At 43.7% G+C, this 26,554-nt stretch overlaps 1 protein-coding gene across 9 annotated transcripts in view; it reads right to left on the bottom strand.

The window, feature by feature from the left end:
* The window catches only part of ap3b2 (adaptor related protein complex 3 subunit beta 2), a 37,777-nt gene that overhangs the window by 3,217 nt on the left and 8,006 nt on the right, over nt 1–26,554 (bottom strand). For 2 of the 9 annotated variants that reach the window (XM_076732994.1, XM_076732989.1), the window contains exons 2-27: nt 21,588–21,663; nt 20,451–20,525; nt 20,019–20,114; nt 19,431–19,591; nt 18,954–19,020; nt 18,387–18,569; nt 17,285–17,482; nt 15,771–15,868; nt 14,654–14,708; nt 14,484–14,555; nt 13,936–13,998; nt 13,709–13,841; nt 13,298–13,407; nt 13,024–13,200; nt 12,710–12,896; nt 11,731–11,861; nt 8,524–8,562; nt 7,713–7,827; nt 6,965–7,142; nt 6,556–6,727; nt 5,829–5,916; nt 5,504–5,613; nt 4,752–4,980; nt 4,274–4,358; nt 3,907–4,004; nt 128–266 (exon numbers count right to left, since the gene is read on the bottom strand). In XM_076732994.1, the coding sequence (XP_076589109.1) occupies nt 128–266; nt 3,907–4,004; nt 4,274–4,358; nt 4,752–4,980; nt 5,504–5,613; nt 5,829–5,916; nt 6,556–6,727; nt 6,965–7,142; nt 7,713–7,827; nt 8,524–8,562; nt 11,731–11,861; nt 12,710–12,896; nt 13,024–13,200; nt 13,298–13,407; nt 13,709–13,841; nt 13,936–13,998; nt 14,484–14,555; nt 14,654–14,708; nt 15,771–15,868; nt 17,285–17,482; nt 18,387–18,569; nt 18,954–19,020; nt 19,431–19,591; nt 20,019–20,114; nt 20,451–20,525; nt 21,588–21,663 (3,135 nt within the window). The remainder of the gene's footprint in view (nt 1–127; nt 267–3,906; nt 4,005–4,273; nt 4,359–4,751; nt 4,981–5,503; nt 5,614–5,828; nt 5,917–6,555; nt 6,728–6,964; nt 7,143–7,712; nt 7,828–8,523; nt 8,563–11,730; nt 11,862–12,709; nt 12,897–13,023; nt 13,201–13,297; nt 13,408–13,708; nt 13,842–13,935; nt 13,999–14,483; nt 14,556–14,653; nt 14,709–15,770; nt 15,869–17,284; nt 17,483–18,386; nt 18,570–18,953; nt 19,021–19,430; nt 19,592–20,018; nt 20,115–20,450; nt 20,526–21,587; nt 21,664–26,554) is intronic. The other 7 variants (XM_076732995.1, XM_076732991.1, XM_076732996.1 and 4 more) reach the window with 4 other exon arrangements.

Genomic DNA, 26,554 nt, shown 5'->3' with positions numbered 1-26,554 from the left:
GGGTCAAATCTGAACAAAACGTGAAGGGACGAAGCATCTTTTTCCTCACCGACAGCACTCAGGACACTTTCTGGACCATCATCCAGAGTTAAGATGTGGCTGCTGATATCTACTCTCACCCCCTCACCTGCACTCTTTATCTGAACCACAGGGGACTCTGCTGAGGTTGGCGGCAGCGGTCACTCTCTGGACGATGGCGTGCTCGTTCCGGCACTTCACGTCCAGGGTTAGCTTCTCCGTGATCTCGTTCATGCCCATCAGCTGACCTGTGGGGGAGTGAGCGGAGCACTGGTCAGACTGGGAAGCTCTACAGTTAGCTGTTCCTCTCTCCCAGTAGCATCCAATGCAAAGCAGTTATTAATAACTCATGAATACATACCAGGCTGCTGCTGCTTGCACAGTATCAATGTGCTGTTTTATAAAGTAAAAATCTATTATTTTTCAGGATATCTACCAGCTACAGACACATACAGTATTACATACAGATACTGTATAGACGGCTAACACTACAGAGATTGATGCCACTGAAACCTAAACTGGAATGAGCTGATGCTTCCCACTGAACACAGCAGAGGAGTGAGTCAGATCTTTGGGTCAATTCAACTTCACTGTAGCTTGAAAGTGAGAAATTTTGCACCAAAGCAGTTTTTCTCTGTAATAATTAGCACTCATTTAAAATGCTGCTAAGAATTAATTTTGGAGATTTGCAGGTGAACAGACGTTGAGATGTTGTCACACGTCTCCTGTTGCTTCAGAGCCGCTCCCACCTGCCCTGCAGTAACCCCGTTTCTCCACCCACCTGCTCACCTGTTCCCACTTCCCCTCATCAGCCCTGCAGGATATATGGCAGCCAGGAAACTTGTTCATTGCCAGATTGTTTGCTGTGCGTAATTTAACTTTCCAGCCTTTTGTTTGATCTGTCCGACCATCAGACTTATCCGTTCTTCTACGTTTGCCTGCTTCAATCTGCCTGTTTGTGAACTTTTACCTCATCTCTCGTGCATCTGGTTTCAAACCTGCGTATTTACTGAGCCTTTAATGAATGACTATATTTTGTGAAGCAAGTAGAGCAGAAACAATTAGTCACTTGACAGAAACTTCATCAACAGTAATTTGATTCACTGACTAGTCATTCAAGTCCTACAGAAAGCAAAAATGTCTAACATTTACTGGTTCCAGCTTCTTGAATCTGAGAATTTGATGCTTTATATCCTAAAATGATCACAATGTTCTCACGTCTCATAGAATAAACCAGTGGTTTCTAGCTTAGGGGGGTCGGGACCCTTCACATGGTAAATCTGAGGGGTCAGGAAGTGATTGATTCTATGAATTAACAGGGAATGTCGGCTTTTTTGTCAGTGAATTACTGTATAAATTTACACATACAGGCTCAAGTAAAGTTTATCTCAAGTCCAGTTTTCTTTGTATAGCACATCATCACAAATGAGAAATTTGCCTCAACTGGCTTTATTTGGACTTGATTTGGGGAAGGAAAAGCTCTCAGTAAACCCTTTAACAGGACAGAAAAGCTTTCAACCTGTGACAACTGGCTACAATCAGACGGAGCAACAAAGGCTGGACTGAATGAAAAATCAGTGAATCAAAAACAATCAGCGGTGGAATTGCTGATGAAAATAATTGTTAGTTTCACGCTGAAATATAGTCATTGGAAAAAGCTCTTACTCATCCACACATCTCTTGACCTGCAAATCACAAAAACAATCAGCTTATCAGGGTCGAATGTGCAACAAACCGTTCAGAAAACAAATACAGTGTGAAGCTGCAACACCTCAGAGTCCCGACATGGTCAGTGGTTATCAGCAGTGTGAAAGCTGCGCTAACAGAAACATGAGCGATGGTGCACGTGATCGAGGGCGGCTCCGAGCCGGATGTTCAAACGCTCTGTTCGCACGGTGCTCCGAGAGTGAATCGGGATCAGTGGATGAGCATTTCCAGTCATTCCTGGCGTAGCAGAGTGTGAGCGGCCTTTATAAGATGCAGGTTAGTACAGGTGAGTCTGTCTGCAGCTACAGACCCCGGAGGTGCAGTTAAGTGTCGATTACCAAGGCAGGAGGGGAGGAGGGGGAGTCAGCAGGAGGCACAGGAGGAGGGCAGTGGAGGGGTTTGTGTGAGGTTGGCTAAAAGGCAGGTGGGCACACAGATGGCTGGGAGAAACAAATCTATCAAAGCCAACTTACCTAGATTCTGTAATAGCTTCTCTACGGGGGACAGTATGAAGAGGGAGGAACCGTGGATATGACAACATGTTGAAAGAGTCACTCTGGGTTTGTTAGAGCTCAAAACTCTCTCAGTGTTAGTCAGGATGGGAAATGAACACCAAACAACACAAACATGCTGCTAACTGCCGTCTGTAGCTGCTCTACCAAACTCTGGCTGGTGTATTTTGGTGTATTTAAAATGGCCACAGAGGATCCGTCCCAATACCCGCACCTGCAGCCTCGAGCGCTTCAGTCCACGTTCACGCATCGCCAGGTATTAGACAAGTCCCAAAATGCACCAACACGGTTCCCTTGAGCCACACACTGAGGATGGACTCAGCCTGAAGGTTATTTATGTCCAAACTATGTTTAAACAGGCCCTCCACAGATGTTAGCACCTCATAGAAAAAACATGTCCTTCTTGATAGTAGTGATAAGACTTATATTGTATATCTCACATCATTATTGTCAACGGAAACTTGACATATGAGAAACTTATGATCCTTGCTCTCTTTCACATACTGTCGAGCTACATGCTTTTGGAAACTCGATTATATCACATTACTCCTCTGAGCTCCTCAATGTGTGTTTTTGTTGTAACCGTAATACTGCATATTTACTTACATATTTACTTGTTCATCATGTGGAAATTAAATGAAAGATCTAAGCTCCACTGAACCACAAGGGGGGCCTGAGCATCACTGATGAAGCGTGTTCCATACTTAAAACACCTGAGGTCTTAACAGGCAGTCCAGCACCGTGTTGACTACTGGAAATATCTCACACCAGTGGACGACTGGTGAATACTGGAGGCGTTGGTGTTGAGACGGACCCTCAGTTCCTGCACTGATGAAACGATTGTGCAGCAAACAGTCTGAAAGGTGATCAAAGCTTCCCATTGAAAGAAACGTCATGCAACACTGTGGTTACTCATGTGACTACGTACTGTAACTGTCTACACTGATAACAGAACACAAATCAAACAGTACTTCAAAAATGAGCTGTGAGTGATGTCACTGTCTAATTACAGGAGTTGCATTTATTTCAAGGTACATTAAACGGACATAAAATGTGTCCACGGATTTTATCAGACGGACAAAATCTTAAAATAAATGCTGATGAGGAGAAAAGATGAAAGTGGTGCTGACGGTTCTCTCCTGCTGTGAATGAAATGTACATTTTTGAGCACAGTTTTTAACACTGCAATCATTTAATCAGTGGGTCTGATTTATATTCAGTTGCTGCATGTGCACATCAGAGTGTCTTTGATCAATAACGGTGCAGCAGGTTTTTTCTCTTTCTGGAATGACTGTTCACAGCTGACAAAAGTCTGATTTACTGGAACAAACCACGACACAAGAACACATATTTACAGGATCCAACACTGATGCTGTTAGTTAATGTGAAAACATCCAGAGAGACAGCACATGACAGCAGATGTACACGTGAATACGATCTCAGAAAAATCACATGTGAAGAGATTTCTAAAGGAATAATAAAAATGCTGCTCTTTTACAAAATAGTGAGAAAAAATAATGACAAATGACTTGTGTGTCCGCCTCCACACAGTGCACACACAGTCATAGCTAACTCCACTTTCCCGGTTTTATAGACTTGTTTTAAGGTTATGGCATTTTTAGATTCTATATTCCTTCACAGAAGTATTCAATTTCCTTTTGGCACGTACCTTGCTCCTTCTTAAACTCGTTCTCTGTCAGGAAGACCGGCCTCATCAGTTCGCCGACCGGCGGCTGAATTGACACGAAGAATTTCCTGGTGTGAGTGCTGAAAATGGAGAGACGTTAAAAACAGTTTTAGACGTTATTATCACTTTTCTGAACTGACTTGCTGAACTTATGTGATCTAAACCGAGATACCACGGCTGTGAGTTTAAAACAACGTTTGACTCGGCCTGCAGACGCACGCAGGAAAAAGTGAGCATAATTCCAAAACTCAGCATATTTCTGATTCATTACAGCATCAGCTCTGTTTCCGTTTCCACACAGTCTTTCTACGAAAAGACTGCAGGGTGTGAAACGCAGAATCCAACTCACCACAGCTGGAAGTTGGCCGCCTGTGTCGAGTCGCAGAAGTCGATGCCCATCACAGCTGTGGCCGTCTCACCTGCCGGCAGCAGCTCTGTCGACACACCAGAACAAAAAGACCTCGACAGTCAGCAACTCTGTGATCTGAGTTTGCTTCACGTGTGGTGTGTTTCGTTTGATTCGCTGAAAAATATACAGACATACTCGCTCTCTGAGATGGTTCTGAATATGTGCTGTGACAGAAAGTCCACTCTAAAAAATGAGTATGGATTCTAAAAACTTTACATTAACGTTAAGTCTGCACACACAATCAATGCATTACATAAATGCACACCTCGAGGTCTCTATCTTGCACACTGCAAATATTCTTAAAACTTAATACTGTGAACTTTTGCACAAAAGTCCTGCACAAAAATAAACTACATTAGCATGTAGCTGGGAACTGGGACACAACATTAGCCAGTCCCCATCAGTCCCCGTCACTCACCAATCTCAGAAAAGTCTTTGACCCTCATCCCAGACTGGAGCTTCACGTCCTCCATGTGCAGGTTCTTGGTGTCGGAGGTGGCGTTGTTGGTGAACTGCATCTGCACCGCCACCATGTTAGCATCGGGGCTGAACGGCTGCCGGCTGAAGCAGTACTCCACCGACAGACCCTCCCCTGTGATCCGGTGCAGCAGCTCGTAGCTCTTCAGAGCGCTGGAGGGAGCGATGGTCTGCAGGCAGAGGACCAGATGCATTAACTGGCCTGTTTCTGTCACTTATTTCCCAGAAAGGGTCTGAGTTATTCACCACTTCACCACTACAGTGACCTGGAGAATGGGGGTGAGGGTTCAGGGGTATAATTTGGACCAAGTCTTATCTGGTCGATCCAGATGAGACGAGGATCTCGTCCTGCTGAGTTCTGACATTTTGACTTTAATAACTGCCACCTTTCAGCTCACATCTCAAATCAACGTTTCAACCATTTATTGCAGCAATTTTGTACTTTATTCTGATATTGTGACTCTGCTCTGGAACAAATCTGACATCATACACGGAGAAACATTTAACCAACATTAAAGCATTCAAAATAAAATGAAATGCTGATAGAGGAGGAGGCCTGTGGAGGTGGGGGGAGGCAGTGCAGCAGCGAGGATGCAGAACTCAGCACTGCTGTATGCTGCAAACCCTTTTCTGTGAATTTGCCTAATAGGGTGATGATACGAGGCAGGCAGACGAGAGATGTGAGGTACTCACAGCCGGAGAGAGAACAGCGTCAGACAAAGACAGTCCCTCGAGGTCGGTCACGAGGCTGTTGGACAGGAAGGTGTTGACGGGTGTGACTTGAGGAGAAGGAGCAGGTTCAACTGGGGGAAACAGGCGAGAGTGTGAGAAGCATTCGTCAGAGAGTCAGGTTTGTTTTACAGCTCCCTGATTAGCAGAAGAGCTGGTGACTGTGACTTTCAGCAATAATCACACGGTTTGCAAACGTCCTTGTCCACTGACTGCTTGACTGAGGTGAGCGTCATTACTTTCATGTTCTCTCTCAAAGCAGAAAGCTCACAGAGTCGAAAATACTCACAGTCGTCGAGGTCCAGCAGAGACATTTCTTTCTTCTCTTTCTTGTTCTCTTTCTTGACAGGCTTAGAAGGAGGTTTAGATTCAGCTGCCTGGAGGGAGATGACGGAAGACCAACATGATCAGATGCAGATTCTTATGTTACTGTGTGCAGGGGTGGCAGTCTGAATACAGGCATGTTTGGTCCATCAGCCGAAGATACGAACACAGGTTAAGATTTAGCTTTAATGCCTTTTTAAGGTGCAGAGAGTCTTCACCTGCAGTTAATACACTGCAGAAAATCAGCTCTCAAAAACAAGAAAAAACAAACAGTAAAATGGGGGAAAGACTATCTAAAATAAGCAAAATTATCTGCCAAGAGATTAGGAAAATTTCACTTATCAAGCTTTTTAAAACAAGTAAAAAAAATATCTCAAAGAACTCACAGTGATCTTAAAAGTCATGAATCCAGAAAAGTTTGTTTGTCCAGATACAAAGAAATTCTGACTTCAGAGCAGTTGTGTACTTTTCAGTGTTGATCAAGCAGTTTTATATTTCTGGAAATTCTGCTTTCAAGCATTAAGTTACTCACAGCCAGTAATAAAATCTCAGTATGAAGTTATAATATCTTAACATAAAAAAAACGCCTGGAAAGAAGGTAAAAACAAGCATATATTGGCTTGATTGAAGATATTTCAGCTGACTCAGATGTCACTTTTTGCAGTGTATTTTAGGGTTTTTTTAGTCATTACCTTCTTTTTCTTTTTGACCTCTGCCTCCGACTCGGAGTCCTCTTCAGACTCTGACTGGCTGCTTTCAGACTCGCTCTCCTCCTCCTCGTCAGATTCAGACTCTGAGTCGCTCTTTCGTTGTTTACTCTTCCTCTCGTGCTTCCTCTCTTCTTCTTCTTCACTGCTCTGCTCGCTGGAAAAGAAAGTTCAGATGTCCCATCAGGACCCCGGAGTTATTATGATGAGGGATGAGACAAACTGCTGCTTAACAGAAATACTGAGCAAACTATACTGGATCTGTGAAATGGGCTGCGGCTCTCAGAGGAGAATAAAGTGACCACAGTGTGAAATGAAAGCTTGTTAAAAAGTAAAGATATTCTAAATTTATTAAGTTATTAAGGAGTTAAAAAAGAACGGGAGCATGTGCTACCTTTCGCTTTCTTGCACCGGCTTCTTTATTTCTTTCTTTTTCTTCTTCTTGTCCTTTTCCTCCTCATCCTCCTCCTCTTCCTCGGACTCAGAGCCTTCCTCGCTCTCCTCGCTCTCGGATGCCGACCCGCTCTCCTCGCTGCCGCTGACGCTTTCCGAGCGGCTGGCAGAGTCCGACTCTGAAGGGGAGAAGGTCCAGAGGGTGAGCGGCTCGTAGCAGCTCGCACAGTACGACACGTATCCAGTGACACGTAGTACACACATACTGAACACGTGTACTCACGAACATAAGAGCTGGGACCAAGTCAATTCTACACGAACCGTGAGACATTTAAGCTTTAAATAGAATTCAAGTATCAGAATTAAAGTACTTTTTCGACAGTCATCAATGACGAAGATCAGATTTGTATTATCTCTTTTTTTGAGGGGCACATTAGAATAAAAAAGATTAACCGGCATCACTGCTATTCCCAGATTTCTGTCTCTCAGGTTGCGCCTGAGGCACAAACACAAACAAAAAAGACTAAAAGAGATTAGACAGACAAGTTTGTGCTACAGCTGCACTTTTCCACAATATTTGGATTTTGTTATTGACATTGAAAGTCAGGAAAGAAGGTCTGAATACACAAACTTCCGGTCTCTCATAGTATTTGTTGGCAATAAAAGCAACACTGAATAATGGCGGCCTCATCCTTAAATGTGTCCTGGTTGTGTCTCATCAGACACAGCCAGCAGCCCCCTGAAGTTACCGCTGTCGGCCGACTCCGTCGGCCCAGACTCGCCCTCCGAGTCAGAGTAGAACGGCTTCTCCACCTTCTTCTCCTTCCTCTTCTCCCGGCTGCTGCACTTGGTCCATTCGGGCACCTGGCAGAGGAGGCAGAGTTCAAACAGTGAGCCGTCAGCTGTGCTTCAGCGACAGACCCCTCAGACAGAAGCAGAGACGTGGGCAGATTAGAGTAGCATGGCCATGAATGCCTCTGCCCGGGCGCGATGCAGCCACATGAAGCCAGCCATCAGATCTGCTTTTAGATCTGACAGAGGAGATAAATCAGTACAGACGCTAACGCTCGTATGGAGGTTTTCTTTGTTCTTTGTTTCTTTTTTTTTTTTTTTGCACAGATAGATAATGGCACCAGGTGATGCCTTCATGACCAGTTGCAGAAATGGTTATCTTTTAATACAGGGAGCAGTTCCATTAAGAGAAGTGATGTCTTTGAGGAGTGGTGTCTATCCTCCCACACTTTCATATGTCTCGCTCCTTCTGTGACCAAACTCATTAACCAGAGGCATCAGCTAATGAGTGCGGACATCTCCGAACCCCTTTTAAAACCCACAAGCCTGCTAATGCATCTGGACGTGTCAGAGGACAGCACGGCCCGCTAAAAGAATCACTTCTTTAATGGCAGAGACCGAGGAAGAGGGTGCCGTGTTTCAGGTAGCTTTGGCTGAGCTAAGCACAGGACAGCAACTACGTTAGCCGGGGTGTCAAAAAGCATTTGGGTTTTGCCGCTATGGGTTTGAGGCTCAAGGAGGTGGGCTCTTTGCCGCTAACTGACTCACACTCGTTAATGTTGTGACTCTTTCAAGCAGCGTAAAAACCTGGCAAATGTAGAAAAGAAAAAAGATTGGGATGGAGGTGAGATAAGGAAGGAAAAGGTTTTAGAAAAAAGTCAGGAAAGCAAGAGAAACAGGCACAGGAAGGTTTCCGGGTCTAACAAGAAGACGTGTGAGAACAGTTTCTCATATCACAGAGACAAAGATTTACCTAAAATTTCATCACAGTGTACTTATTTACCACAATATCTGGAAATTATCTGGCTACTAAAAATTCAAGGGAATCAAAACACTCCAATATAACTTAGAACTTAACTTAAATTATACCAAATATACTTAAAATACACTTAATAAAAAGTCAACATTAACGTTCACGACTTACTGACACGTCAAGCAAATACATGACAATGCATTCAGTAGAAATGTCTTCATCGGTGACGAAGCAGGATGTTGAACGAGCATGAGTCACAGTGAGGAGAGGGAAATCACATCACTCACACAGCAGCATTTGTGACACACTCACAAACCGCGTCACAAATTTCACGAGAGACCAGTCAGGTGCGGAGGAGGAGGCGGCGGCCCACTAACGACGTCCACTCAAGGTCCGCTTACTCGCTCGTTCTGGGGCTTTCGACCGTGTCGCGTTTGTACCACAGTCTGCCTCTCATTCACCCGTTTGCACGCTGATGGCGGTAAGCTGCCATTCATGCCGACCTGCAAATGATTCGTGGATGCCCCCTACATGCTCTTCATCTTCATCATCAACAGATGAAGTCTGTTAAAGATGTTAAAATTTGTCCTAAAACGTGCTCCGAATAACAGTGTAATTATAGAATATAATGCAAAATTTGAATATGTTCCTTGACAGCTGAGTAAATTTGACGTGATGATGAAGAACATGGGATATGTCAAAAGCTCTGGGACAGGCAATAAGTGGACCTTGAGTTGAGACTTTAAATGCTGCTTCTAAGGTGAAGAACAAGCTCACTTTTCTAACCCTCCTGACTTGAATCAGCTTCGTCTTTACGTTTTAGCATCAACTCTTCTTCTACATCTTCAATTCTACATAATTTTTGAAAGAGGATAAAGAATTATCTCTTTCCACTTCTGACAAAGACGGCTGCCACAGTTATCCTCCGTTAATCTGCACTGATTCAGGGATTCAGCACCGAGGAGGAAAATCGCATTTATCTTATCTCGTCAACTTGACCGTCATCAGTTACTGGCAACCAGAGAGAGATGACAGGAGAAAAGAGAGAGCAGTCATCAAAACAAACACCACCGCACTCCCAAACTGAGGGGGGGGGGGGCACCTCTCGCCAGTCTCCCAGCAAGCCGAGCCGCCCCTCACTGGTGGTTATGACTTCCTCTATCTGTGGAGATGCAGAATGTGCAGAGAGGTCAGGCTTCAGAGGATCCACAGACCCTGACACCCCCAACATGAGCGGGACACTGAGGTTTCTGAGGCACTGAGCTGCTACTTCAAGGTGCTCTTTGCTTATTTTTGCTCTTTAACTACAGATCATGTACACTGGATATGACTGCAGACCATTTTTCAAAGCATACTGTAGATCTGCATGTTAAAATTTAACATGATTTTGCAGTTGCATGGCCCAAGATTTCTTCATTTGGGAGGATTTTTTTTTTTAGAGGATATGCTTCGTCCAGTTGAAAAAACTATAAGCAAAGACAGAAACACAGCAAAGTCGTCTGGTCACATCCAGAAAGGGTTCATGTTGATGTCAATTATCAGCTGCATGACCCTAAAATGACATCATGAGCTAATGTAATTTGATCCCTGCCAGACCCTAATAAGAGGAGTGAAATTGGGGTATGGCATTGCAAACCTAGTTGCAGTAATGAGCTACAATAAGTTGTCAGGAAATCGATCAGATGTCGGAGGTTCTGTGAATGCAGCTGCAGGGAGCAAACAGTGCCTGCTCGCAGCTGCAAAGTCGCTCAGATCACAAATTAAACCGTGGTGCATCAGCTCTCTTTCAACGCTTTGCAGAAGAAACAAACCTCTGGCTAGAGGGCAGAAATTACAAGTGAATTAAATGCGACGTATTTACTTATTAAACAGGCTAAAATGTCCTAAAGCCCTGGTTTGGTCTCTTACTAGTCTGTGCAGCACCAGTCAAATCAAAATAAAACTCAATGCACCTGTGGCCTCATCTTGAAATCAGCATCACAAGTAAATGACAAGTTAACGTCGGGTATGGAACATCGAGCTGTGAGTAAAAAACACGACATTAACAATATCTAACGAACATGATGACAAAATCAAGCCTTGAGGTCACTCCTGAAATCTAAAATCAAGTGCTTTCATGGGTTAAGACTTGATTTTGAGGGAGAAGTGACGCACTCAAGTTTTGATTCCATGTCTGTTCAGATCACATCGTTGGCTACGAACCGATGGCACATGGAGTGATGGGATGGAGAAGAAGAGGAGGGAATCTGGTGAGGGGGGACAGAAGGACCGTCAGTGTGCTCTTAAAACACTCATGGTGAATGGAAGCTCGTTCAGCTATAGTCCACTGGAGTTTAACTTGTATGTCACATTGAAAATTTGAGTCATAATTAGGTTAAAATCACAGGTAATGCATGCTAAAATGCATAATATCAACTTGTGGCTGCATCTGTACCCCCTTAGGTCAACCCCTTGCAGAGTCTACTTTGTGGTTTACTGCTACTGATTTGTAGAGAAAATTTAGGCTGTAGCTGCCAAATCTGTTCCCTTCTGTATCACATGTGCTATTGGCTCAAACATTGGTGAGAAATCACCTGGACGGGGCGAATGAGCTGCTGCCCAACAGAAGCAAGTGCAGCAGAGAGGGCGAGGAGTTTCATAGCGAATCAGAAGTTTATAAAAAGCCACTATAATCCTCTTTTCTCCTTTGTGACTCACTCTCCTCCATGGAGGGGGGAGGAGTTCAGCAGCATCCATTTGGAATTAGATGGAGGTCAAAAAGGATGCATGTTACAGATGAGCTGTTAATGCTAATGAGCTGCAAGTGAATGAAAGATGGCCAGTGAGAGAGGAATCAATGTTATATTGGAGTTAATGTTATATTGGGATGTGAGGCTCCGGTGACTCTGTCTAGCCCCTCTGAGGCACCGCTCTGGGGCAGGAGCAACCCTCGCTCCCCTCCAACTTTTGGGGCCCAGGGAGGCCCCGGAGTCTCTGTATGTTACTGTTCCCACTGCACGCACAGACTCCTTCACCTCCACGTTGCGCACGGAGGGGTCAGGGGCAGCTTCAGGCCAGTCGGGCAACTCCTGGTAGCCGCCGGCCTTGGCATTCAGCAAGTGGGACAATGAACCCAACTGGAAGTGGTCTCGATCTGCAAGAGAAAAACAACGTTCTTTTACTAAGCGGATAATCATGCTCTAAATGTTGGAACTGCAGTTCCCATTTGGGGGCTTTGTCTGTTGCAAATAGGAAGTTAAGCATTGCCATGGATTCAGTGAGTTAGCTGTCAGCTACATTTTGGCCAGCTGCCACCATTAGAAGCACGCTGAATTAGCTGTAACCACTTCCTATTTGCAACGTACAAAAGAATGACCAGAAAACGACAATCACTGCTTACTTTGATACTGAAGAAAAGCTAAAAACACGATGATTCTGAGGAAAGTGTGTCGCGTCTGTGCTCAGATTTGACTGAGTTATGACTCTGAGACGGAGCACCAAGTTTGACCTAAGCTGCAGCATTCGGGCGGCTGAAGTGCCTGATTGGAGCTCTGAGTCACAGCCACAGCTAAGTGGGACACGTAAGTGGGTCGAACTAGAATAACTAACTTCCTGTTGTTTTCAGAACACCTGTCGCTTTCACCTGACACAGTATCTCTGCCCTCCGTGTCCTCCATGCGACTCTGCAGCGCCCCCCTGAGGAGGGGCTCCTTACAGTAAAACCTGTGCACTATTACAATGCTGGTTCTGAAATAATCCTCCTCTGGAAACAGGAAAATTAACACTTAATTTAGTGTAGTCAGTTGGTAGTGAATGTCATGAATGGTCCAAGCACCAAATTTAATTAAACCCCTTATTAAACTGAAAATAAAATATCATCATCGGAGCACATATTTAAGTAATCTTTGTTTCAGTTTTCTTGGTCGTCTTAAGAATTAAAGTGGGGCTGTGTTAGCTTTCCATTCTCTCTGAGCTGTGAGGACTTTAAGAGGGCTCACGTACCTTTAAATGGAGACTCGAGGACCGGTGCAGGTTTGAGGGCGAGGAACAGTTTCTTAGCGTACTTGCTGAGTGCTCCACTCTTCTCGGTGGGCACGATGAGCTGGCGAATGAAGCGCGCCCGATCGCGGATGTCGTAGTTCTGGTCGTACTTGGCCAAGTTGAGAACGTACTGCGTCAACAGTTTGGTCTGCGAGAAGAAGGAATATGAAGGACATGTGGGATGAAGACAGTACAAAGGATACCTACAGTCTGCGATACTTATTTACTCATAGTCTTTTTTCAATGCCAGTGGTAGAAAAACACGCCATTCACACCTGTTTGGAGTTGGTGAGATAGAGCTTGGCGGCCAGATTGATGATTTGTAGCTTGACGATGTCCTCCTCGTTAGTGAACGACTTGGCCATCTTTCTCAGGACGTCCGGCGCGATCTTAGGCACATGCTCACAGTATTCCCCAATCAGCCACAGGATGCTGGCCCTCGCCATCGGCACCTGAAAACAATTAAAATGAGACGAACTGGTTGTGTGTGTGTACACCTTCAGCTGGTGCTGGAGAGGGATGTAACTCACTGACGGTCGAGACTCTCACCTGGATGTTGTCCGTTAGTTTGGCCATGTGCTTTATGATGTCGCTGTGCTTCTCCGGTTGCATCTGCAGCAGCTTCTTAATAACCACCACAGACTCAGCCACGACCAGCTCTGTTGCACAGGAGGAAGAGTCGCTCATTGAAATCATTAATGAACCTTGATTTTGCTTAATCATCCCAGATTTAGTTGAAAGAATTCAGTTCCTCCTCTCACTCGTAATTTAAGCGTTTTTATATGTTTCTTTATCGTGTCTTTATTTTCTAATTCTCTGCTTCTACTTTTCACATTTATAATTTGCGAAAGAATTGATCACATTATCCTACTGATCCCATACAGCTCGACACAACAGCGTATTCCTTCTTCTGTACATACTGTATCACTTCAAGAGCCTCTAGAGGACCAACGGACTCACCGTCTCGGTTGGACAGCAGCTGCACCAGCCCGTTCAGACATGTGTCCCTCACCTCCCCGATGTTGGTAGCGCAGCGGCCGATGGCTTGGATTGTGGCAGCCACAAAGTCTTTATCCATGCTTTTAATGTATGTCTGCGGGAACAAAGACACTCAGTACAGCAAGTCCTCACTGCAGCTCTGACTGGAGACAACATTCACTCTTCATAAATTAAGTCCTGCTCTGTACCTGAAACTCTCTGAGAATGGTGGAGATGTTCGTCTCATTGGCCAGATTGGTGAGGACCTCCAGCTGCAAAAGACAAAAAAGGAAAAGATCATTTTTAAGTCTACAGACTTAGTTTAAAACAGGACCCTTCACCATAATTACTGTGCAGTTTTTTCCTGCAGCATTGCTTCCTTACTGAGACCTGCGTCAGATTTATTTTCACTTTAAAAACTGTACTTTTTGACATTGATGACATCTTTGAGACTGTCATATTCTGCTTCACGGGATTTGATTCTGCACAGCACGATAACAACATCCTTGTTCAACTTAATTATTTTACCTTTTTTTTTCACAATATCTCTCTAAAAGATCTTGACATTATGTCTTTGCTCCACTTGTTCCAAGGAGATAACTCACAGTAAGTTGGTTTAAAAATGATTGAAGACGGGCACAAGATGCTGCTGATACAGCGTACAAGATACTGCCAGAGTTCAGAGAATTAATAGTCTCTCATTGGTTCGGCGTTCAGATTAGAGGAAAGGGTCGAACAGAACAGAACAGAGACGAACCTTAAGGACTTTTATCTGGGTTGGGTCTGTGGAGCGGATGTAGAAACTCTTCAGGTACGGTTCAAACATCCCCTGTGAAGCACAAAGACACAAAACCTCAGTGAGTCTGCAGCTCCACCAGCATGTTTTTCAAGCTCCACACACACAAAGTGCCTGCAGGTGTAACTCACCCTTCTCTTAATCGTCATTGTTGCCACATTCTGAAGAACAACGTACTGGACTTCACTGGAGGAGGAGACAGAGAGGACAGACTGATGAAGAAACAGATGGATTCAACGAAGTGTCAATCCACCATCCTGTCCTTTCCTTTCCTGTCCTACTTCTACTCATACTGGACGTCCACAGCTCTTAGGAAATTAGGAAAAGACTGTTTCCTAATGCATCCTTTTTTCTATTCTGCAGAAATTGCATGAATGCAGCATAAATACAGTGGCTACAGAGTTTCCTGAGACAAAAACAGCAAAAAACTTCAGACTTTTTCTGGCTTGTTTAGTCTAATAAAACGTAGCTTTAAATTGTAGTAACGTCTGTGTACCTCTGCATTTGTTTGTAGATGGTCTAGTACATAAAAGAGACCAATAAAAAACTTGAGAAGCTCTCTGGTAAAACAGAAATCCTTATTATCCTTAAAGCTTGTAATCTGATGTGGTTGCAATGAGAGCTGAAACTCCACCGACTCCATACAAATAATTCAGTCTAAGGAAACACATCGTACAGCACGGTGGACTTCTGACAAACGTCCAGAGAGAGATGCTGCTGTTTGGTTCGCTGCTGAGTGATGATCCCATTACAGCACACCCTGAGCCACAAGAGCACTTGTTCAATAAGAAGCTGACAGACTGCAGGACTTACAGCCAAGAGGCCACCTATGTGCCATCATCACTCCTCATGGTTTATGCTTTCATGTTTACCTCGCTCTCACTGAGCTCCCTGTTTAATTTCACTTCCTGCTTCAGGGCTACAGAGATTTATTTTACTACCCTCACTTGTCTTTTTCCTTTTTTTGGCCATACTGAGCTTCATGGTCATTATGGCTTTCTCCTCTCACATTCAGCTGTGTGTTTTCATTTTTTATTTTTTTTGGCACCTCGACTTGTTTCTTCCTTTATCAAGTGAGACTCATTAGTTCTCATTATTCTCCATTCTCAGCCACAATAAAGATGTGAGATGGATCATGCAACTGGCTTGACTACACTGCGATTCATTTTGGACTACGCTGCTGCCAAAATCTACGGTACAGCAATTTGAAAAGACAATTTATTTCAAATTACAGACTGTAAAGTTCACCTGTGGCTCCTCAGGAGACGGACCAGGGCTTTGGCGATCACCCCCACCTCTGCTTTTGGAGCAAGGTGGAAATACAGCTGAGCCACAGCCATCACCACCTGGAATGAGAAAACAGAGGGTGGGGCAAATCAGCATCGGTGATACAATCTCATAATATAAAACACAGTAAAAGACAGTTTAATGCACTATACTGTCCCTCTGGGTTTTGTTTTCCACACTTTGTTCTCCACTGAAAACGTATTCATTTCCAAAGCAGCAGCCCGTCTCCAATGCGCCGCTGCCTTCCACTGCTGTGCGTAGATATGCAATGTGCTGGATTTGTTGCCCACTGCCAGTGTGTTGAATATGCATGAAAGAGCTAAAGCAAACACTGTTTTGCTCTCTTTTTACAGCTCTCAGCTAAAAGTGAGAAGATCAAAATTTATTCCAAGAAATGACTTTGGCAATGAGTCATTCAGGAGGAAGGCTTTTGTTTTTTTGGGTCTTTTAAGCAACTCACTCGGCATATTGCACAAAAGTTAAAGCTGCATTAACTGATGTTGTTTGGCTGCACAATAATCATGTTTCTGGCCAAACGATGTAAGTCCAGCATTCACTCGCTTTTAGCTCTGTTTTTGGTCTCCACCAACCCCTGAGGGAAATATCTGACTCTTACCTGTGAAATGCTACAGTATGTTCACTATGTTCGGCAGGTAGTTGCTAAGCTAGCTGCTAAATTCACCTGTCTTCTGTTTGGTGCAGAGCAGGCAGTGCACGCTGGGTTTTTAGAGCTGCCTGCTGCGACTCTCTCAGACTGAACCAAATCTGTAACGCTGTGACCACGCTCATCATCTTACTTCTGCATCTTACTGCAGCGACAAGGTGCCAGATTGCATCATACCTGACTGAAGTGGTATGTGTAGTGGTAGATTTTTACTTCCAGCCCCCTGCTAAGAAGTGCTAAGTGTCATTTTTTAACACAGGCATTCATTAGAGAACAATGGGCCAAATAAGAGCTTCAAACAGGCCCACAACAATTGAACTATTTAAAGACACCAGAGCAAAAAGGAGACATTTATTAATTACTTCATAGGTGCAAAACAATTAGCTGCATGAGCTACATGTGAGATAAGGAGGCACATCCGTCGCCTGAGGAACAGGGTTAATCTTGAACCAGCTTGATTACAGCAGTACAAAGCAGAATAATGTGTGATGAGGGAATTTTGTAACATCTAACAGGCCTACCAAGGTGACCACAGCAGCGCTATTGTAGGGTGATGATTTATTAATTTCCTTCATGAAGTTATCACTTGTCCTCACTTCAGAGGTCAGCTCTGATTAAGGGTCTTGCTCGGGGACACTTCAGGTGGACGGACACTTGTTAACAAGACTTCAACGGCTCACGAAGCCAACCTGCTGCTCGGTGTGGAATAATGATTACTCTCTCTACCATGGCAACTGACTCCAAACCTGACTTAATAGGCTGTGCTGCATTATACTGATGTGTGTGTTGTTCAGCAGTGCAGGGGTCTCACAGCTGCGTTGCGGCTCTGCAGGAGCGGCTTGGTGTTCCTCAGCAGCAGCCGGTGGTCTGGATCCATCACGTACGGCTTCCTCTTGGCCATGGCAGGAGCCTCGGCCTTCTTTTCTTTCTCCTCATCGTCCTCGTCCTCGTCTCCATCTGAACCGTAGAAGGTCTTGTCCACACCGCCTCCTTCCTCCAGCAGAGACTCCTGCAGAGACGGCAGGGGTTAAATAGTGCACTGAGGGACCAACAAACCAAGCAAGCGATCTCTCTTGCATGCAAAACCCTTACTGGCTGCTTAAAAAGCCTCCAGGAGTCACCAGATGGTAATTTGCTCTTGAATATATTTGTTAAAAAGCAGGAACACTGTGTATGAGAAGCATTATCATTAGACCTCCTCGTGTTAGGCAGATAGGTAGTGCAAAATGGCTGTAGCAATTTGTCACCACATGCATTGCAAATTACCACAATAACAATGTCCAACGCAGCAAGAAAAATGGCTCAATTTGCTGAGAGTCACTTAGGAGAAAATAAGTCGACAGGTGGGTCTGGAGAACTCATTAAAAAAATGACCAAGTTGGCAACGTTGAAAGAGGAAAATAATGACTGAATGTTTCTCCAATTTGTAGAGTTTTATTAGTTTTCATGGACTTCTGGAACATAAAAAATGAATGAAACAATTGCACTTTATGGTCTTTTATGTTGTAAAAGTCACTGTATACCAGACATTGTAAGAAACACTTGGAGTAAAACTGTGGGACAGATATAGTAAACATAGCTGTGCAAGTAGTGGCCAACTGCAAAGCAAGTGTTAAAACTACAGTTGCTTGTGGTGCTGGAATGATTCACTGATTGATTCACTGATGAGCGAATCGTCACAAAAAGCAACAATTTTGATGATCCAGTTAAAAAAGTATTCGTTCCATCTTCAGAAATGTGAGGATTTTCTGGTTGTCTGTGTTATTTTTTCACTGTGAATTAAATATTTTCAGTTTTTGGATTGTTGGTCGGACAAAAGAAGCAAACTGAACGCATCACAATGCGCTCAAAGAGGTTGTGACGAGCATTTTTCATCATTTTCTGTCATTTTATCTGTCTGGTTTCTTACTCACATTGATGTTTGGGTTGAGGAACTGGGTCCGGGCGTAGCGGGTCAGCATGTTGATGATGACGACCTGCCCCCACTCCTCCACGTCGATCAGGAGGTTACACAGCTTCCTGTAGTTCTTGTGGATCAGGTCGATGCGTTCGGGACACACCTCCTCAAAAGCCATGACGACGCTTCCTGCCACCAACTGCAGCACATTTTCAATCACACAGCAGGTGTTAGGATGCTGTTCTTCATTATGTCAGGAGAGTACATGCTAGCTGCCATGCATGCACTCTAAAATTACATCTTAAACTGAACAAGAAGCCTGTTAATAATGACTGGGTTCTACAGTCTGTTTCTGCTTTTCTATACTTTGGTTAGAAATTACAACAGCTTATGCAAAAACTGCAAGGTGAAGAGGGAGAATGGTTAAACAAATGATGAGCCTTGAAACGACTGAGGCACTGAATGCAATCTGGTGCTGTGCACAGACGCTGGTTCTGATGTTTTGCACACTCTGTGTTTTTTAAACTTGTATTTGCATTTGTTGAAAAAAAAAAGAAAAAAGAAATCTGGCGCAAAAACCCACCGTGGTTTTGTCAGCGAGGAGTTTCTCTATGACTTCAATCAGCTGGTCCTTCTGTTCTGGATCCAAACTGAGAGCAGAGACGAATAAATCATGAAACAAGAAATGTTGGAGACAGAGTTTGTTCTTAAAAAATTCCACTCCGGAGTATAAAACAAATGGATTTTCCTGCAGAGTGGCAATGGATTTCCTTTTACTGCCATGAAGGGCTTTCATTTCACTATGACAGTAAGTCATAATAACACTTGATTTTAGGCTGGTGGTTCTCAGAGCGGGGATCAGGACTGCCTGACAGGCTAAAAAGTGAATGATAAGTTCTCAAAAACAGATTTCTAGCTTATAAATTAATTATTTATGCCTCTTTAAATCAATGTTATAAAGGCCTGTGGTCAAGGAGTAATATATATATTTCAAAGGCATTTTCCAATAAATAGGAATAAGAAGTAAGAGAAAAAGCACTGGAAAGTCTCAGGAGGTCACCTGTAGAGTTTAGGAATTGCATGAGCAGCTGTCTTCCTGACGTATGGAGACATATCAGAAGCAGCCTCTTTGATGGCCAGCATCATTATGGGGACGATGATCGTGACCCGGATGCTGGAGAGGACTCGCAGAGCGCTGGCTCTGATCAGCTGGTTCGGATCCTGCAAAGGTACAGAGCAACAGCTTCATGAGCAACATTTCTGCTTCTTGTTCGACAAGGTTCAGACGGCTGGCTGACATTCACACATGTGAGTCTGCAGCAATGTGAGGCTGTTCTCAGCCACAGCTAATGTCAGCATGCTAACATCCTCACAGTAACAACATGCTGCTGTTAAATAAGTGTAATGTTTACCGTAGTCATAATCTTAGTTTAGCCTGTTAGCATGCTAACATTTGCTAATTAGCAATTCTGACCTGGTGATGGTGCTAAATGAGAAGTTAAGAGATCAAGTTATTAGAATTTAACGTCTGGGGATCTTGAAAATCTTTGGCAAATTTCATAGCAATCTTCAAAATATTAGACTGAAAATCAGAAAATGGTCCAGCTCAAGGTGGCTCTAGAGGAAAAGTTGGGGAAAACTGCTGTACCTTCAACCCTCGCTGAAAGGTGGAAATGGAGAGCAGAGCAAGATCCTGCTGCTCCTCGGCATAGCGCACCAAGTAAACATAGACCAGCTTCTTCACCTGCGGGGAGGAGCGGTGAGAGGGAAACAGGCCGGTGAAAAAAAGAGATTTAATCCAAATTATGTAGATTAGTTCAATTATTTTCACTGAGATAAATCTGAAGTGAAGAGATAAAGCACAGTGATAAAAACCTTAAAAAGAGCAGAGGAAAATTGCAATTTTGTTCAGGTGAGATAAAGGCAAAACCCCCGCGGGGCTTTTAAACGTGATAAGATCATGCATAAGTTACAAGCAAGGAAAACACCGAAACCTTCATGCAGAAAGCAACTTTTTCAGCACATAAATCCAAACAAACTGAGGAAAAGGAGCAGATATTACAGTGGGTTCAATACAAACCTCAATGTTTTTACAGGCCACATTTTTCACCACAGCGGGGAAGAGATCTGATGCGTTTTTACCTCGGGCGATCATCTGCAGAATAAACACACACGCGCACATAAATCAGCAATGAGACTTTCACAAGGTGACGGGTTTTGAAGAGCTTCAATCACTTGTGAGAGAAGGTGCAACTTTAGAAAGTTTTATTCCAGCTCCTCTTCTTGCTTTTCCCTCGCTTTCATCTTCTCTGTCCTGCAGGGATGACGAACGAAGAGACGGGCGTGGAGCTTCGGAGGGAAGAATCTGACACAGACTGTGAATATTTAACAGCTGACTGTGCCGTTTGCATCTCTCACGCTGTAGATATATCATCTCAAACTGCTGATTAAGTCTATTACAGTTTCAGTTCGTATGTGATCGGCATCACTCACGGCAGCGTTTTTATCCTTAACATCAAAATCACAAAATCAATTTTAATACAGAGATCCAACTTTGGGTACTTAGAGGCAGCAGGCATTTGAGGGGGGATGCCATCCCCCTTGTTTGCAAATTTCCAAATTGCATCCATGCATGAGAGTGCAGAGGCAGAGGGGCTGTTTAGCTGAATGTTAGTCTGGTCTGCCTGACTCATTGATCCATTATCTGACTGAGGTTTGTGCAAGTTAAATAAATCTATGGCCCTGAGCATGACTCTGGAATATCAGTAGCTGAACGGCTGTATATTGATGAATCCGTGCTGCTGTCCGTGGTGCTGAAGTTGCAGACGCTCTCATCTTGGATCTATAATATTCTCTATCTATGCTATACTGCAGCCTATATACTCTATAGAGTAGTATTACCTTCATGATCAAAGAGACAAGTAGCAACATGTAGTCACTGAAGAGCGAGTGGATCATGGAGACACACCACTGCCTGTAATATCCCGATAATATTCTTAGAATATTTTAGGAATACCACACATGACTACTCAGAGCTTTCAACCCTGTCTACTGTTTGCAGCTGTCTGGATTAGCTGAAAATGATGCATGTTACGCGGTTATGCGGTGTACGTCTGACAGCTTGTCTCACAAACCCTCCACGCCTTCGTCCTTCACTCGCTGTGCGGCCGTACCTGCTGTTCAACCACATCCCAAAGTAAACATTATTTCCACTCACAGCCACGATCCGCTTCATTGCCTCCAGCTTCAGGGAGTCTTTGTTGCTGTCCAGCATCTCCTTCAAGTCGTCATGTCTGAGGGAGGAAAACACTGAAAATTATCTCACAGCAGGGCAGCTTTTTTTTTTTCTTCGCTTCTTTTTTAGCTCTGAGATTACCGAGGCCTCAGACAAGAAATCCAGCCCTTTATTACAATTCCCATTCAAGGTTCAAACTTTATCAAAGTCTGCAAGTGTGACCCAGAAATTATTCTCTTTGAAGTCGAAAATCCAGTTTGCAAAATATGGAGCCCTTTGAAACTGCAGCTCATAAAAGTGGAGTTATTGGAAAGTGGCATAATCCCCAAAAACATGTTGACATCTCAGAGAAATTATAGATATTTTAGCAGGAATGAGGGAAGCAACATTTCTCTGTGGAAATGTTTTGGTGAAGACCGTAAATCAGCCTGTCGGTCAGTCACTCTTCTTTATTGATCAGGTAACAAAGATCTAAACGACAGAGCTAAACACTAGCGTCACACGTAGCACGTTTAATATCTACCATGTTCAACATCTTAACTTAGCATGTTAGCATGCTAACATTCGCTAACTAGCCATAAATACAAAGGGTTACAGGAATGTTGTTAGTTTTGCAGTTAGTCAAGTATTGAACAAATGTTGAACAAATTCAAATGTTGACCTGCTGCTGGCATTAGATGACATGTCAGGGGATCGCTTCAGTTATTAGGGGTCATCCTCTGGTCCAATAGTTGCAGAATTATTCTAGTCTTGACCAAAAAGGTGGTCACTGCTAATGTGGCTAAACAAGTTTATATTTCCCAAAATAAAGAATAAGAAAAAGTATTGTTTTGTATCAGAACTGAAATGACACCCAGGCCTAACGAGCATGCAGCACATCCCTAAAAAGATATCTGTGTTTGTGTTGTTTCACAGTGAGGATAACAGCTGTCTCTTCTATCCACACACAGGCTACTGTCGCCCAGCTAACATGTAAGTCTGCTGTTCAACCATCCTCCCTGTCAGAGACCGGGCGAAGCAGGATCCTCGTCTGGGTGGATGTACGCTGACATCTCCACCCTGCTGCAACACAAACACGCACAAACAACACCGCCAGTTTCTACCAAACCTGCCAGGAGGAACCTGCAGCGGTTAGTCAGCGCGCAGACAGGATCGCTGCCACAGCTGTCAGGATAAAGACGCCAGCCTAATTGAATGCTGAAAAACTGATCGATGACATTTTCCAACAGCTGAAAACTGTTTTTCAATAATTACTTCACCATCTACATGGAAATGAGTTTCATGTAAATGAAAGAGCAACACAATAAGTCCTTCTTCTCTCCAGCAGCAGCATTTTCGACTAACCAGCAACAGCATTTTAACAGATTGAGAGTCAAATATCTTCATCATCTTTGTGTCGGTTTGTCATAACAGTTTCCTGTGAAAGGTCTGTGCTGGTGTCAGTTTTTCAGCCGACGCGCACGAACAAAAACTTTAAACCACCAAACAGGAAGAAGCTGCTTACTGACAAAGATTGAAGTCGTCATGTGGAGGTGTGGGAATAAGGGTGGGGTTTGGTTGGTGGTGGGCGGGGTGATTAAATAACTCCAGAGCTGCACATTTCCCCCAACTAGTTTCCAAGGCAACAAACGATGCAAGAGAAAATGAAGTTAAGTGATTTCCTGCCTTCCTGCACTGCCTTTGTAGCATCTGACAGTTTTACCACGGGGGACTGAAGGTCTGTGCAAACGGAGATCCCCTCCAGGGACTCCAGGCGTCTGATTCATGCCGCTCACACCGCTGCACAACAGGTGTGACAGCCGCTCAGACGCTCTCATATAAATGTAAATGCTCGAATTACCTCTGCCCAAGAGGTTTTGTTTGTAGTCTTGTTTGTTTGCAGGATATCTCAAAAACTAGTAAAATCATTTCAGCAGTGCAAGGAAGAGCAACGGCAGGCCACCATGTGACCGCTCATAAAGCTAAATCTGAAACTGTGAGGTGTAGAAGTACACAGACTGTCCGGCATGTTCAATTTTGACCCCTCCTCATCCAATCATTATCAAATAAGATGCAGAGGGACGAGGCTGAAAAAAAGCTGAATTTGCTGTTCAATGTGCGGTCATATTTAAATGGACATAAGTCTGGAGTCATGAGTCTGAAGTTTGGCAGGATTCATCCTTGTGTTCATTCCTGGACAGATTTGGGGTATTCTTAAAAAATCATTCCTGTCAGCAGCCTTGAACACAACCTTATCAGATGTCTGTTCTGAAGCTGACTCATATCCAGATGCAGATTTCTAAAAAAAATCCACACGTTAAAACAGTAAAATAACAGATGTAGTGTGCTGTGCTGCTACTGATGCTACTGATCTTCACAGTTTACTCAAATGTAACTAAACAACCGTTCTGATTTAAACTTTCTACCTTTGCCGTGCCGCATGCAGCGACACCACACACACCTCAAACACAGTGAAACCAACACAACAAATGACTTTCCAAACTCTCTGATCTGACTGTGGTCACAAGTTTTGCATCTCTCCTCTGTATGAGTGGGAGGCTGCTGCGGTATACTATATATTTCATCTGTTGTGGTTGTGTGACAGCAGTGAATGGAGGCCTTGCAGTGTGTGAGGAGGTGGCCGCTGCAGAACACAGCTGATTTATCACGACTCTGCCTCCACTTTGACGTGTCTGTGTGTGTGTGTGTGTGTGTGTGCGTGCGTGCGCGAGCGAACGAGCACGTTCATGTGCGCTAAGTAAGATTTCTGCTCTGGCCTGCGTCGAGCATCAAAGCGTTAACAATTTCATTGCATGAATAATACGGTTCACACACTGTCACACACTTCAAAACCTAAATTCATCAAAGAGTGGCACATTAAAACCTGACAGTATCTACAAAACACGGGTTATTTTTGGACGTGAGCCGTGGATTGAAGCTGGTTTCTTGGTTACAAATATGTGGCTGTGTCCCAAAACAAATTAAGAAATAAACTCTGAGAAAATGCAAAGATAAATTGCCGAAAGCACTGAAAGCCCAGACATGAGGATGAGTAACACTAATGCTGATTTCCAGCAGAAAATGATCGTCCCACTGGTTCATTTCTCCCCGCGAAATCGTGATGATGGGTCGCGGCCTCTGGCCAAGACTCCTGAAATATGAACATTTCTATCAGCTAGTCACTTTATTGCAGTCTGAACATTTCTCCATCCACCGCCTTTGATGTTAACTTCTAAAGCTGAACTGTTTTTGTCTCTTAAAGGGACAAATAAAGACAAAACATTGAGAGTGAAGTCAAACACCTACACAAGCAGCTAGTGGTGATCTTACATTTCTATGGTGGATTTCTTATTTGATTGTGTTCGTTTCTTGTTCCTTGGAATAACTGGACAAATGTAGATAATGTAATACAGACACGGTGGAGTTCTGAGAGTCTACAGCCATGTGACAGCCTGCATTTACAGCCAGCACAGCAGTGCTTTGAGCTAAATGCTAACATGCAAACATGCTAATGTTCAGCAAGCAATGTTTGCTATGCTCATAATCTTATTTAAACATGCTAACATTTGCTAATAAGCACTAAACACAAAGTACTCTTTAGGCTGGGGAGGTCATTAGTAGATAATTTGGTCACAAATCAAAACTAAAGTGAAGATGCTGCTAAATGAAACGTTTGCCGAAGTTGTTGCAGTTCATCCTGAGGGGAGACATGAATGTCTGAACCAAATTTCACAACAATAAGTCAAACAACGGTTGAAATATTTCACTCAAAACCAAAAATGTCAACAAAATGTGACCCAAGAGGAAAACTCAGAGGGTCACCAAGTCATTCGGGCTCATCCTCTGGGCTACATGAAAGTCTAAACCAGTTCTCAAGACAATCCCTCTGATACTATTAATCAATTTCAGTCTGAACCAAAGAGGTAGACTGACTGACAGACGACACTGCAGTAAAAAGCAGTAAATCACCATCAGTTGAAGGCATCACAGTTCAGCTTGAATCTGATGTGAAAGGCAGACTTCTCATCTCGCACGGCCTCGATGAACCACTGCAGCGTGATGCTGCTCTGACCTTGTTCTGAATATGCTCTCACTCTCCTTCCCCACATCTGCAACGTACATCTGAATGCAACGAGCTCGCATCGTTTCTCTGGATATTATCAAAAGGCATTCAGGGAAGCAGGAAATCACTGAATCAATATTTACAGGCCAGGTACGGTTCAAAATTTACCAGCACTTTCAGTGTTTTGACCTGCCGAAGTGTAATGATAGAGGAGCTTAGCAACCAAACGCTGTATCTGTACGGCTTTGGTCTATTTACCACTTCGATTGGCCTCACTAATTAATAATGTGACAGGGATTTCTGTGGCTTGTTTGATGACAAACAGGCCTTTTGAACATCTAATTTAAACCGGACCTGAAAACCCTGATTACATTTGCTGTGGCGGCGGCCAAACATTAAACCCGTCAAAGCAAAAATCAGCAATTTGCAACCAGAGACCAGCTACACGTGCTTCATTAGTAACAGTCGGTGTTAGCAGTAGTGACACATACGGCTGCTTAAAAACATTGCAATGTAATTCCAACTGAAGGAAAAGATGGAGAAGAAAACAGACTTATACAAGCTTAAGGAAGAAAAACATCTTCTTCACCGTTTTATGCTTCAGTCTTGTACTAAAACTCTTCGTTCCTTCAGTACAAAAAACTGCAAATCAGTTTTAGGAACAAAAAGGTGGCAGCCTCGTGTTCTTCACAGTCTATCTGCTCAGCTGTGATGTATTTTAACAAACTATAAATGCCACCTCAGTGAATTATCTTAGAAATAAAGCCTCATTTTGAGCACCAACAGGAAAAAGGACCCTCTGACTGGGTTTATACCTCTCTGCTCATGCCCAAAGGGCAAACAGTAATTCTACACCAACACCGGTTCTCTCATTTCTCTGGATTTTGTCCCGTCCTGCCAAACAACA

Source organism: Chaetodon auriga, chromosome 6, assembly GCF_051107435.1.
Source record: "Chaetodon auriga isolate fChaAug3 chromosome 6, fChaAug3.hap1, whole genome shotgun sequence".
NCBI classification, from domain to species: Eukaryota; Metazoa; Chordata; class Actinopteri; order Chaetodontiformes; family Chaetodontidae; genus Chaetodon; species Chaetodon auriga.
Note: the sequence above shows the minus strand (reverse complement) of the source record. Positions and strands in the feature narration are given on the sequence as shown.